The sequence below is a fragment of the Ziziphus jujuba genome, chromosome 2 (assembly GCF_031755915.1).
Source record: "Ziziphus jujuba cultivar Dongzao chromosome 2, ASM3175591v1".
NCBI lineage: Eukaryota > Viridiplantae > Streptophyta > Magnoliopsida > Rosales > Rhamnaceae > Ziziphus > Ziziphus jujuba.
Window position 1 is genome coordinate 11,667,434 of NC_083380.1, and position 12,555 is coordinate 11,679,988.

At 31.3% G+C, this 12,555-nt stretch overlaps 1 protein-coding gene across 1 annotated transcript in view; it reads left to right on the forward strand.

Annotated features, from left to right (window-relative positions):
• LOC107418355 (serine/threonine-protein kinase ATM) overlaps positions 1 to 7,948 on the forward strand; it is a 39,419-nt gene extending 31,471 nt beyond the window's left edge. The window contains exons 61-79 of the mRNA XM_060814278.1: positions 240 to 323; positions 599 to 679; positions 784 to 873; positions 951 to 1,013; positions 1,185 to 1,325; positions 1,424 to 1,480; positions 1,633 to 1,692; positions 2,952 to 3,046; positions 3,152 to 3,260; positions 4,256 to 4,345; positions 4,489 to 4,568; positions 4,642 to 4,720; positions 5,355 to 5,401; positions 5,486 to 5,585; positions 6,313 to 6,444; positions 6,577 to 6,711; positions 6,818 to 6,883; positions 7,227 to 7,370; positions 7,649 to 7,948. Coding sequence (XP_060670261.1) covers positions 240 to 323; positions 599 to 679; positions 784 to 873; positions 951 to 1,013; positions 1,185 to 1,325; positions 1,424 to 1,480; positions 1,633 to 1,692; positions 2,952 to 3,046; positions 3,152 to 3,260; positions 4,256 to 4,345; positions 4,489 to 4,568; positions 4,642 to 4,720; positions 5,355 to 5,401; positions 5,486 to 5,585; positions 6,313 to 6,444; positions 6,577 to 6,711; positions 6,818 to 6,883; positions 7,227 to 7,370; positions 7,649 to 7,726 — 1,731 coding nt within the window. The 3' untranslated portion in view covers positions 7,727 to 7,948. The remainder of the gene's footprint in view (positions 1 to 239; positions 324 to 598; positions 680 to 783; positions 874 to 950; positions 1,014 to 1,184; positions 1,326 to 1,423; positions 1,481 to 1,632; positions 1,693 to 2,951; positions 3,047 to 3,151; positions 3,261 to 4,255; positions 4,346 to 4,488; positions 4,569 to 4,641; positions 4,721 to 5,354; positions 5,402 to 5,485; positions 5,586 to 6,312; positions 6,445 to 6,576; positions 6,712 to 6,817; positions 6,884 to 7,226; positions 7,371 to 7,648) is intronic.
• The last annotated feature ends 4,607 nt before the right edge of the window (positions 7,949 to 12,555 follow it).

Below are 12,555 nucleotides of genomic sequence, written 5' to 3' on the forward strand. Positions count from 1 at the left end.
TATCAAGTTTCACATGTTAGCAGATAGTAGTTGATACTGAATCAAAACAGCTTTGATTCATTGAATTATTAATTTTTATATTCAACTCATTTAGTAGGCTTGTTCAATGGACAATAGTTGTCCTTTGATGATTCTTTTTGGTCATTGATCATTTTGATTCTACGCTTCTCACATGAGCTTCACTGTGTATAATTGTTTGAACGAAATGGAAATAGAATCTAAGTTAAACTCTTTCTCAGGATGACAGGGACAATATGCTCAACTTAGCTCTGGAGGGATATAAACGTTGTTTGGTTGTTGGGGACAAATATGATGTCAGAGTGGTATGTACTTACCATCAAAGTCTTTCAACCAAACTGAAATAAATATCATTCTGGTCGGGTTGTAACAGTTTAGACCCTGAAATGATATGACATGAGGATATTTGTTTTAAATTTTTTACAAGTTGAGTAAAAAGTGAAATATTCCCCTTCAGAAGTATATATACATATTTGAAGTTTTATATCTTCTGTACCTGTGTATTATCTATTATGTATAAACATATATTATTATCAAGTAAATCTGGAATCCTTTTAGAGACTAATCAATGTGCTTTCAGGTATTTCGACTGATTTCCCTGTGGTTCTCCCTCTCCTGTAGACAAAATATCATAAATAGCATGCTAACAACTATTGATGAGGTACACCGCAATGACAATTTTTGTGATTGAATTTCTTTTTGTTAAACTGGTGTGGAAATATTGTTTATTGGGTTCTTGATTCCTGTTGATAATAATTATGCCAGGTTCAGTCTTACAAATTCATTCCCTTAGTCTACCAAATTGCCTCTAGAATGGGTAGCGCAAAGGACAGCCCAGGGCCTCATAATTTTCAGGTTCTTTATAAACTCATTTTTATCAGCTTATCGATATGTTGAAATTTGTATCTAACAAGAACTATGGGACTTTGCAGTTTGCTTTGGTTTCTCTTGTGAAGAAAATGGCCATTGACCATCCATACCATACAATCTTTCAGGTATTTGTCTTCTAATTTGGTGGGTTCCGGTGGTTAGGACTTAGGAATTACATGGCATGCATGAAAGTGAAGTGGAGAGTAGAAATCTTACATCCCTTTATCAGTGGTCTGCTCATTTTTCTTTTTCTGAATACAGTTTCAATATTTTTTGTTTCTTTTGATTCTTACTAGCTTCTAGCACTGGCAAATGGTGATCGTATTAAGGATAAGCAACGGAGTAGAAACTCTTTTGTGGTGGATATGGATAAAAAGCTTGCAGCAGAAAATCTTTTAGGAGAGTTATCAGTATATCATGGAGCTATAATTGGACAAGTAACTTCTCTTATTTTTTGTTTTGTTATAATATCTAAAATTCTACATTGGACACTACTTGCTTACTAACATGTACATATATGCATTCATGCGTGTAGATGAGGCAAATGGTGGAGATATATATTAGACTTGCTGAGCTAGAAACACGAAGAGAGGTTAGTCAAATAGATTTATGTTGTGAGTTTTTCTGCAGTCCTGTTTTCATTTTGATTATGGTTATTAAGATCACGAATCTGTAATTAATTAACCATCTGCTGTTAAGACAACTATGTACAGTTTATTGACTAATTTTTGATTCTTGCCATAGGATACTAATAAAAGGGTCATGCTACCAAGAGATCTACGGAATCTTCGACAGCTGGAACTTGTAAGTGCAGCCTATTATCTGTAAGCTGGTATTCTGGAATCTTGTATAGATGTGTCACGTGACTAAGCAATTTTTATCTTAGTTTGTTGCCCTAATCAAAAAACCATGTTAAAGAAATTCCTTTATTTCAATGTTATTCTAGTTCTCCTGATAATATGTGTGCAGATCAATACTTAAATGCTCTTTTTTAACCTCTTAAATTTTACCATCAGTTGTTCTAGAACTTTTCTTATGTTGTTGATACGTAAGCGAAGTTTTTCTTTGGGATTTGGCCTGCCTTACAAGTTAATATAAATATACCACTTTCCTAACAGCACTAGTTTTTGTTATTGATGGTAACTTAACCCATAGCTTAATTGTCTAGCTGATTTTCTGATTGAATCCTACAAACCTATTTCTATTGATTTATTATGTTACGTGCAAGCTTATCAGATAAGCCTGCACATGTATTGCCAAATTTCTGTAACTTAAGATGTAATAGTTGGGCTGGGTTAGCAGGATTCAAACACAATATTTGGTTAGACAAGTAGACTTTCAAATCATATTAAGTTTTCATCAATTCAAAACCTTAAGCTGTTAGAAAGGATATCAAGCTAATGCCATAGAAAATTAAAAGAAGATAATAATGATAATGATGATGATGATGATGATGATGATAATGTATTTTAACTGTTTTTTCTTTATGTTCACTTTTGAGTGTGATTTTCTTTTGAGTAAAACATAAAACCATAGTATGAAAAGCCATAGTGATGCTATTTTTTCTTGCGTGCATATATTTTTTTGATCTTGAATTTCATTCTTGTGACATTTTATGGAAAATTACAGTGGCACCCCCTCTGTTTTACTACTTTTGCATAAATGCCTTGTCTTTCAGAAATTTCAGAAAGGACCCCCTCAGATGTCAACTTTTTGTTGTAATGTCACCATTTGTTTACACATTTTTTTAATTGTCATCTGTAAATTATTACATTCTCATGTAAATACAATCAATTGAATCGTAATTGACATTTGCACATTTTTCATACACTCAATTTGGATGTGAGAATTTTAAAAATTTGTGTAGAAAAGTGGTGATGTTGCAATAAACAAAATGAGATTTGAAGATACAAAGGCATTTATGCAAACTGGCAAAAGAGGAGGTCTTACTGTAATCTTCCCTATCTTATTATTCTCTCTTGGGTTTTTCGATTGGCTCATTGTTTTTGTTGTTCAAAAAATACTGATAACTAATAGCTTAGAATTGATTTGGAAAACACCAGGTGCCTGTAGTGACAGCCACTTTTCCAATAGATCGTAGTTGTCAATATCATGAAGGCTCTTTTCCATACTTCAAAGGATTAGCGGATTCAGTTTTGTATGTCTTAATCTTCTTCCTAATATTAAAATAAATAAATAAATTCTTCTTCCTCAAGAGCAATATTTGTTGCAACCTTCTAATTTATGTTGGTGAAATTTACAGGGTAATGAATGGTATAAATGCTCCAAAAGTGGTTGAATGTCTAGGTTCTGATGGACGGAAGTATAAACAACTGGCAAAATCTGGAAATGATGACCTAAGACAAGATGCAGTAAGATTTGTGTGTGTGTGTGTGTGTGTTTGCATGTTGGCATTTAAATATAAGTTTTCAGGAAAAAACTTCCAAGCTGTCTGATGAAAGTGTAGTTCTCACCATAAGTTGTTTTTTCCCCATGCTTTTAGTATTATATATTATTATCATCATCAAATACCTTTAAAAGACTCACTTATCTTTTAATTCTTGCATTGTTGCATCTTGCCTCGTATTATGTTATTATTGTTTTTATATATTTCTTTGGTAAATTAATGATTAAAAATACATCCTTATCTTGGTTATCTTAAAAATCTAGAAAGCTATAGGAGAAAATTATGATCAGTAATGGTTCCCTTCATCTTGATTAAGTGCAAGCTTAACCAAAAACAATGCCACATCTTCTTTACCTCCTCCCCCCCCCTCTCTCTCTCTTTCTCTCTCTCTCTCTCTCTTTCATATTCAGGTATATTTTAATCGATAATTAGTTAAATATACATTACTGTCTGTACATTGCCCTTAATCCATGAGCATTGAATTTCTGTTCCGTTTTACTTTTTGTTTTTTTATTTTTTATTTTATGTTCTACATTATTTTAATTTATAACTCATCATAAGTTTTGAAACGTGGAAACAGACCTGCATCATATAAAACCTAAGGAAAATATATAATCATGACAACCACAACTCTATTGGCAGGATTGATGTTACAGATATTTTTTAAAAAATAATAAATTTTTAATCTTTTGCTTGGAAATTTTTAAAGGCCAAGATGGTTTAATCTTTTGCTTGGAATTTTTAAAGGCCAAGATGGCTTGAAGCCAGATTTGGTGAGAGTGGCATTATGCCAGTCCAGCTGTAACATAGTAAACTATACTATAGATAGTTACGAACTTATGACCTATAAAAATGATACTGTGCAACAGCTCTGCTGGAAAGTTGGCATTATTACAAAGGTGGAGATGATCCCCCTTATGTTTAGTTTACGCTAACAAAAATATTCTGAATGTTGTAAAGGTAATGGAACAATTTTTTGATTTGGTCAACACCTTTCTGCAAAACCACGGAGATACGTGGAAAAGAAGATTAGGGGTGCGTACATACAAGGTATCTTCTTTCATTTGTATCAAAACAAACATCTTAATTCTTAATAGTTTTTATCTCCATAGTTAAAACATCTGGAATCATAATTTCTTTGCCCTGGCTGCCTTAATGAGTGAACGAACATTTTCTAAACTTTGATTGTACAGGTTGTTCCTTTTACTCCAAGTGCTGGTGTTCTTGAATGGGTTAATGGTACTCTTCCTCTCGGTGAATACCTTATAGGGAGGTAATATGCATGATCTTATAGTGCTTGGTTTTGGATGTTGATTTATATTATTGACTGATGTTTCAATTTTTAGCACCAGGAATGGAGGTGCCCATGGCCGCTATGGAATAGGTGATTGGTTGTTTGTCAAATGCCGAGAACACATGACAAATGTAAGTAGCATTACTTTTTCTCCATAATATCAAACACAAAAATTGATTTTCCTATGCCAATATTTTCTCACAAAATTGCTACTCTAATCATAGCTGCTGTTTTTTTTTTTTTTTCTCTTTGAAGTTCAAAGTATTCTTCCTACACTTTTTTATGCGACTTGCTAGTAATAATTCTTACCATATAACTCCATGGCTTCCAAATCATGATAAACTAAGGTGCATTCTAGACAGACAGCCAATAGATTGGAGGACACCCTTCGTCTGGCTTTTTCTCTCTCTCTGTCCTGTATCTGCTTCCTCTTGTTGAATTTCATAAAAACTTTCAACGCTTCTTACTGCTTTGTTTCCTCTTACGGTGCATCCGACTTTTTCTTCTTATCTCCCCGCCCCCCGCCCCTCTTCTCTCTTTTCTTTTTTTCTTCTGTAATCACTCTCGCCCTCTTGCCTTGTCTTTTATATTATATGTATTAATCCAATTAACTTTTTTCAAACATGGTTTAGTGTGTGTATTAATCCATTTGTTTTTGTTTTTTTTTTTTTTTTCCTGATCTCTTTTTCTCTCACAAGCCTTGTGAATTTTTAATGGTCTGTTCACTTTACAAAACCAGACTGAATTTATTTTTATCTTTGGCAGGAAAAAGACAAGCGGAAGGCATACGAGGAAGTCTGCGAGAATTTCAGGTTTATCTTATTTTTGTTGAGAAACCAATTCTTCACAAGTTTAAACTTGTCTAACCTTAAAAAAATATCTGACACCTCATGCAGGCCTGTCATGCATTATTTTTTCTTGGAGAGATTCTTCCAGCCTGCTAACTGGTTCGAAAAGAGACTTGCATACACCCGAAGTGTGGCTGCTAGTTCAATGGTCAGTGTGTATAATGCTTCTCTAACATGCTGTGCTTGTCCATTTAAAAAATGTGGGATTTCTTTACTGTTAAGTCACCAGCAATAAGAAAAGCTTTAAGTTTTCGAGAAGCATTGGAACTATGTATTTTGAGCTAATACAATAGATAGTTACATTAAGGCTATGGAGTTTATACATGTATGTTTCTATTACAGAGGTTTTTTATTTTTTATTTTTATTTATTTTTTATTTTTTGTTTTTTTAAATATATTCATGTATGGCAAAAGGTAGATGCAGATGAAACTTATACTGTGGAATTTATATGTATATGTTTCTCTTACAGAGCTTCTTCTTTTTCCTTTTCCCCCCTTCTTTTTTTTTTTTTTTTTTTTTTTTTTTTTTTTTGTGTGTGTAATTTAATATATTCATGCATGGCAAAAAGGTAGATGCAGATGAAAGCATATGGCCTCTAGCCCATCATGCCCTTCTCATGTTGAAGTGGCTTGCTAATTTTCTTTTTATTTTTGAACTTTAGATATCCTTAACGGAAACCATAACAGAAGTTCTCATCATGAAATGCAAAGAAAAACACACATATATGCCTTAATGACAAGTTCACTGGCCAGTAATTAATGGTTTTTGTTCTAAAGGGAAAAATGCCTCTATGTTCCGTAATTAGTTTAGCTAAATTTCAAGGCAAAATCTGTGTATTTGTTTCTTTACGCTGAAAAGTTTGTTCCATATACAGGTTGGTTATATTGTTGGTCTTGGAGATCGACATTCCATGAATATCTTAATCGATCAAGCTACTGCAGAAGTTGTTCACATAGATCTTGGTGTTGCCTTTGAGCAAGGCTTGATGCTCAAGACACCAGAACGGGTTTGTGCTTTTGAAGCTATGACTTTCCTTTTTAACTACATTTTTTTGTGTTAGGATAGTATACTTTATCGGCCTTGTGAATTACACTTGTAATAAAATTCACTCTTCCTACTTATTTTTCAACATTTGCAGGTTCCGTTCAGGCTTACAAGAGACATCATTGATGGCATGGGGGTTACAGGTGTTGAAGGGGTTTTCAGAAGGTGTTGTGAAGAAACTCTTTCTGTTATGAGGACAAATAAAGAAGCTCTAATGACCATTGTTGAAGTAAGTTACCAAGCCGAATTGCCTTGAATGATTAATGAAACCATAATGTGGCTCTTTTCTTTTTCTTTTCCCCCCTACCCTGACATCGTATGCTAATTCTCTGTAGGTTTTTATCCATGATCCACTCTATAAGTGGGCTTTATCTCCTCTGAAGGCTTTGCAGCGTCAGAAGGTATTCTATTGTCACCAAAATCTTTAGCATATGCAAATGAAATCCAATTTCGGAATGCAGTTGGCTGTCACATGAAGCCAGTGTTAAAAAACTTGATAGATGGATTTAAATTGTCTATATCATATAAGCAAATTAAAGTAAAACACGAACACAAGCTGAGAAGGTTTTGTAACCATCTGTTTTATTGTTATTCAAATTGATCAACAACACTACAATATATAAGCGGCGCCAATGACTTAGGCACCAGCGTAAATGCTAGGCATCGAGTGTTTAATGCAGACATTTCATCATATTCTAGAACGTTAAATCTTTGCTTATGCTGCCTTTTAACAATTGTGACAAGGAGATGGATGATGATCTGGAGACAAGCTTGGAAGGCTCACAAGATGATTATGAAGGAAACAAGGATGCGGCACGGGCATTGTTGCGAGTCAAACAAAAGTTAGATGGATATGAAGGAGGTGAAATGCGAAGCGTACATGGGCAGGTGATTATTTTTTGGATACTATCTCATGATATTCTGCTCACTTTCTAACTTAATAGAACTCAATGTCTTGTTCGTAAGTGCATGTTTCCTTTTCATTTTTGTGAATGAACTTGTTCAGTTGGTGTTGAATAATGGTCGAGCTTGATTTGTTTTTGGAAATTGGAAACAAGATGAGATAAACACAATTTCTTTTATACAAAACCGAACAAAGCTAAAGCTTCTATTATGTTCCTTTTTAATTGGTGTCTGATGCAAAACAAAATTGGAATTGTGCACAGGTTCAACAACTGATACAAGATGCGATTGATCCTGAGCGTCTATGCCTTATGTTTCCTGGATGGGGAGCTTGGATGTAATTGATTTGCTTCAAGTTATAGTTTCATGAGCAACAATCATTTGTACAGTCGGCTTTTTGCCCCTTTTTTTTCCGCCTTTTTTATGTAAATTTACATAAATATTCTTATAGCTCAAAAACTGTTGTGCATGTATATAAATTGTCTATATAACAATGTATATCTTGATCATGGGTTCGATTCTCAATGAGCTCGCAAAAGTAGTACAGTGGTTTACCTTGTAAAGCTTGAATATCAGCCAGAATTAAGCATTAGTTGCTGGGCATGGTATGATGTGTGGAGGTGGGATTGGATTAGGACATCAACACCTGACCAATACCATGCATGAAACTTTTTTAACCAGACACAAAAAATATTTGTTTCAAAATTACCTTTTTCAAAAAAATAAAATAAAATTTGGGTTGTTTCGTTATTACGCTGTGTGGGTTGAACTATTGAAATGGAAGCTCAACATTAGCTAGATTTTGTTTAGGTTTTTAGGTAATCAAATATATTTTCATATTTGTCTTTCTTGACGTCCAATAGAAAAAGGTATTATAATATAATTCATACTTTTCATCTTCTTCGGAAGGCCAATCGAAGCTCCATGTTCTTAAATTGTCGGGCTAATCCAAATTAAAACCCCTTCGCGGTGCCCCTTATACTACTATTTCTCTGGCTGTTTTATTCAGTCATAATTTTTTTAATAAATTTTGCAAAACTAAGCATGCATGCTATTGACTTTTCAAAAGAATAAAAGATAAATACCATGTATACTGTCTTAAAAGTAAACTAAAATAAAATAAAATAGTTTTTATTCAAGATCACATCATTTTTGATGTTTAATTTCATCAAATTCATTTAACAAAATGCACGATTGGATTTAGCCGATGAAAAACTAGTAGTGCAAGATACAATGTGGAAGGTTTTGTACTCTAGGAGCCAAAATGCAGAAGTAGTATAGTAAAAGAGAGTAAAATGTTGCTATACCTATATTTGTCTGTATATAAACAATAAAACAAGTTTTTAAAATAAATTCTTCTCCGAAAAATGAAAATAATCTAGCACCTTTAACCTTTAAACAATAAATGCATTTTAAAAGAATTTTTTTTTTCTTCTCTGTATTTTAGGGTGGCTTCTCAAAAAAGGTTTTTTCATTGATAAATATTGGCAGCTTACAGATATCAAGTTTCTTTTTATCTTTTGGGAGAGAAAAGACTTCAAAAGTTTATTCTATTTCCTTTTATTTTATTTTTATTAGAGGAGTTTCAAAAATTGATTAATTTTTCTACTAAACATTTGAGCACCTTAGTAGGATTTAAACAACCCAACATTTTTTGTTTTTGCAAACCGATCTAGCAAGTATGGGTTTTTGGATGTGAATGTTAAATTTGTAATCCTTGTTTGAAAAAAAAAAAAGAAGCTATTCAAACCAAACTTCCAGACCAAGAAAAATCTATTTCTTTACCGTTACTACAGAGGATCAAAAATTACAAAATTTTACCAGAGATTCCCATTTTGAGTTTACAAACGGGAGTAATCGATTATTCTTTTTTTTTTTTTTTAAGTCAAAACTATTCCCGTTTTGAGTAAATGATATTTAATCTTTAACTGATTTGAATTACTTAGTAGCAAAATCAAATATTAAAAACAGTCCATAATAACAAAGAAGAATAACACAGTAGCCGATAATAAAAATAATAATAATAGTAATACAATGAAAAACAAATTGTTTATTACTATTGTTATTATTATTATTTGATATATTTTTAGCAAAGGACCTGGATACTGCAATTCAATTGACTATTTTTACAGATTATCTTTCTTCATATTAAGGTTTTAGTTTTTGAAAATTAGAAACAAGATTAAATCCTCAATTACAAATTTTCATGTGATGTCCTGTTCACTTGAGGATTATCATTTCATGTTCTCAACCGGAGATGCATTGCATCTATGATTGTGTTTGGTTCAATTCTTGTAATCATTGGCCAAGTAGTTTTGTTTTTTTTTTGATAATCAAGACCATCTAATATTGATAAGACTCAAGAGTTGTTAGTGTATTTTTTTTATTTTCTTATTTTTTTAACACAAACACAATAAAGTTTTTAGTAGTCTTGGAGCTCAGCTCTGTCAGGACCTTTGACAATCTCTTCAAAAGATGACTTCAAAGTGAACCTCTGATATAGCCAAGCACCATTGACGAAGGACAAGAGTGGACCACCTGAAGAAACAGATCAAGATCAAGAACACTGGTTGATCCCAAAAAGCGAAGAAGCTGTTACAGAGTTTGGCCTTTTGAGCCTGCCTCAATCAAGCTTATTAGCATAACATGTAAGGGTAAAAGGAGAGGCCATGAAATTCGAGCCCTTTGCAGCTTCATTTTCCAAAATCCGGTTGGTGAAAAAGCAGAGGCCTCTGTTGAAGAGGGTATTTTGTGTTGATTGTGGTGAGTGATCCATTGTGATGATCATAAAGCTAGCTAGAATTTTGATGTTTGTCCTACAAAATAATATTGTTTGTCCATTATCAACCGGTTATATATACAGGGGTAGAAGAATGAAGAATTCAAGGAAAGTTGAGACGCATTTTGTTCTGTTACGTTTTGTGATCATATTGGGAGTTGGAACACGGTCAATGTTTGCTTACATTAGAATGAAAATTTCGTAGCATATATATGTATGACTAAATATTATTTAATTTTATTGTCATCTACTTCATCAGCAAGATAACCACCTGCTTGCAGCTTTTTTCACTGCCTCCAATTTGCGTGTCTATATATATATATATATATATATATATATATATATATATATTCTAATAATATTATATGCATCATTTAATTTATCATGTTATTTATCAAATATACACATATTGTTATTTATTTGATTGATTAATAAATTAATATGCTTAAATATGAATATGTCAGTAGAAATAAATATAACTAAATGTCAAAGACCAGTTTTAGGATCAATAAAAGTGCATATCAATGGCCAGTTCTAGGGTTACTAATGCTTTAAATTATAGAAAATTGAATAAAAAATATTTAGGTAAAGACCTTCAGCGAATATTAAAGTGACCAATTTGTTGCTTATTGAAGGTTTTTAAAATTTCCAAAAATAATATAAAAGAAAACAAAATTAATAATGTAATACGTTTAGCAATGAACATTTGTTAGTACTGAAATAACCATATTAAGCAACAAAAAGGCGTTGGTTGTGTTAATCGTAGACTGCAACTCCAACGAGTTAACCTGATTATAGACATTAGATAAATCATTGAGAAAAAAGAATTATTAAAATAAAAAAAAGAAAATGGCAAACTAATTTAATCGTACATAAAGAGAAATTGAGAGGGGGCACAACTTGTATTTTATTTGAATATTTTTTTTAAAATAAACAAAAAATAGTTAAAAAAAAAAAAAACTAGGCAGGACAAGTGTAGTCATCCATGAAGATGATATATATTTTAAAAAAATAAGTAATTGTTGATCATGTAATATCAAATATCATTTTGGGAGGATCATTTTTGTGCCAGAATATATAGACATGTTACATAACAGCATATCCACTATGACACAAAATTGACCTTCTCAAAATTATTTTTGCTATTAGATTTTTATCTTATGAAATAAACTTGTTCTTCTCCATAACAAAACTGAATAAATAAATATATATTATTATAGTTAATATTTTTTTATTAAGACTGTTATACATGGGTAATTAGCACAAAGGCATTGCTAAACTTTACAAGTTGTTATATTCTAGTGCCTTAATTTTTTCTTTTTTGATGAACTCATAAATGTTTACAACTTTCTTTGAAATCTCTTAAAAAAAAAAAATGAGAGGGGCATGAGCTTTTTCTGTACATAGATAGATATATATTGTGTAAATATAGATAAGTTAATTTTTTTAATAAATACTATTATATACAAATTTGATAAAATTAGAAGGGTGCACAAATATCCTTGATCTTTACAAGTTATTATATTTTGGTATCTTAATATATATATATATATATATATATATATATATATATGGCATTTAACTCCATAAACTCATAAATATTGTTTACAATTTTATGTGAAATCCTTGACAAAAAATCATATGCAAAGCTTATAAAACATTGATGGTCATTTTATTGTATAAGCTTGCAGATATAGGATAAAATGCAAATTAGATATCATGGGGAGACAATAACATTATTATTTTAAAAATATTTATATCTAAACTTTTTTTGTTAAAAAAAAATTAAAAATATTGTCTATTGTACTTAAAAACCTGCAAAATTATTTGTTTAACAATTATAATAATTTAAAATATTTATAAGCAGTGAGAAAAATAGTTTTATAATAAATTGTCAAAATAATATAATTATATTGAAAAATATATAGATATTATGATCTATTTATTTTTTAAATATAACATTTGCTTATAAAGAACTGTATAAATATTTCAAGAAACATTGCACATATACATTTTCCCAAAAAAAAAAAAAAATTGAATAAAAAAATTATCACTATAAAATATTGGTTCTTGAATTTTTATTTTTATTTTTTTATTTTAATTATTAAAGTGTGCTCAGGTTAACTTATGCGTACATGAACAACTAATCAGGCAATCTTAAAGGTGCATTCCACTTCATCGACCCCTACAGAAATCCAACCTGATGTAGGATATATACATGAATACATTATTCATCTGACCTTTTATAAATATTTTTGTCAGATCATTATTTTTCATATTTTTTAATTATTGGTTTGCTGTCGGTGCAGAGACTTAAAGTCGAAGCAAGAAGGAGTGGTCAAGGGCATAAAGTTGTTGGACATAGAATGGGACCACGAGTCTTTAATCTTA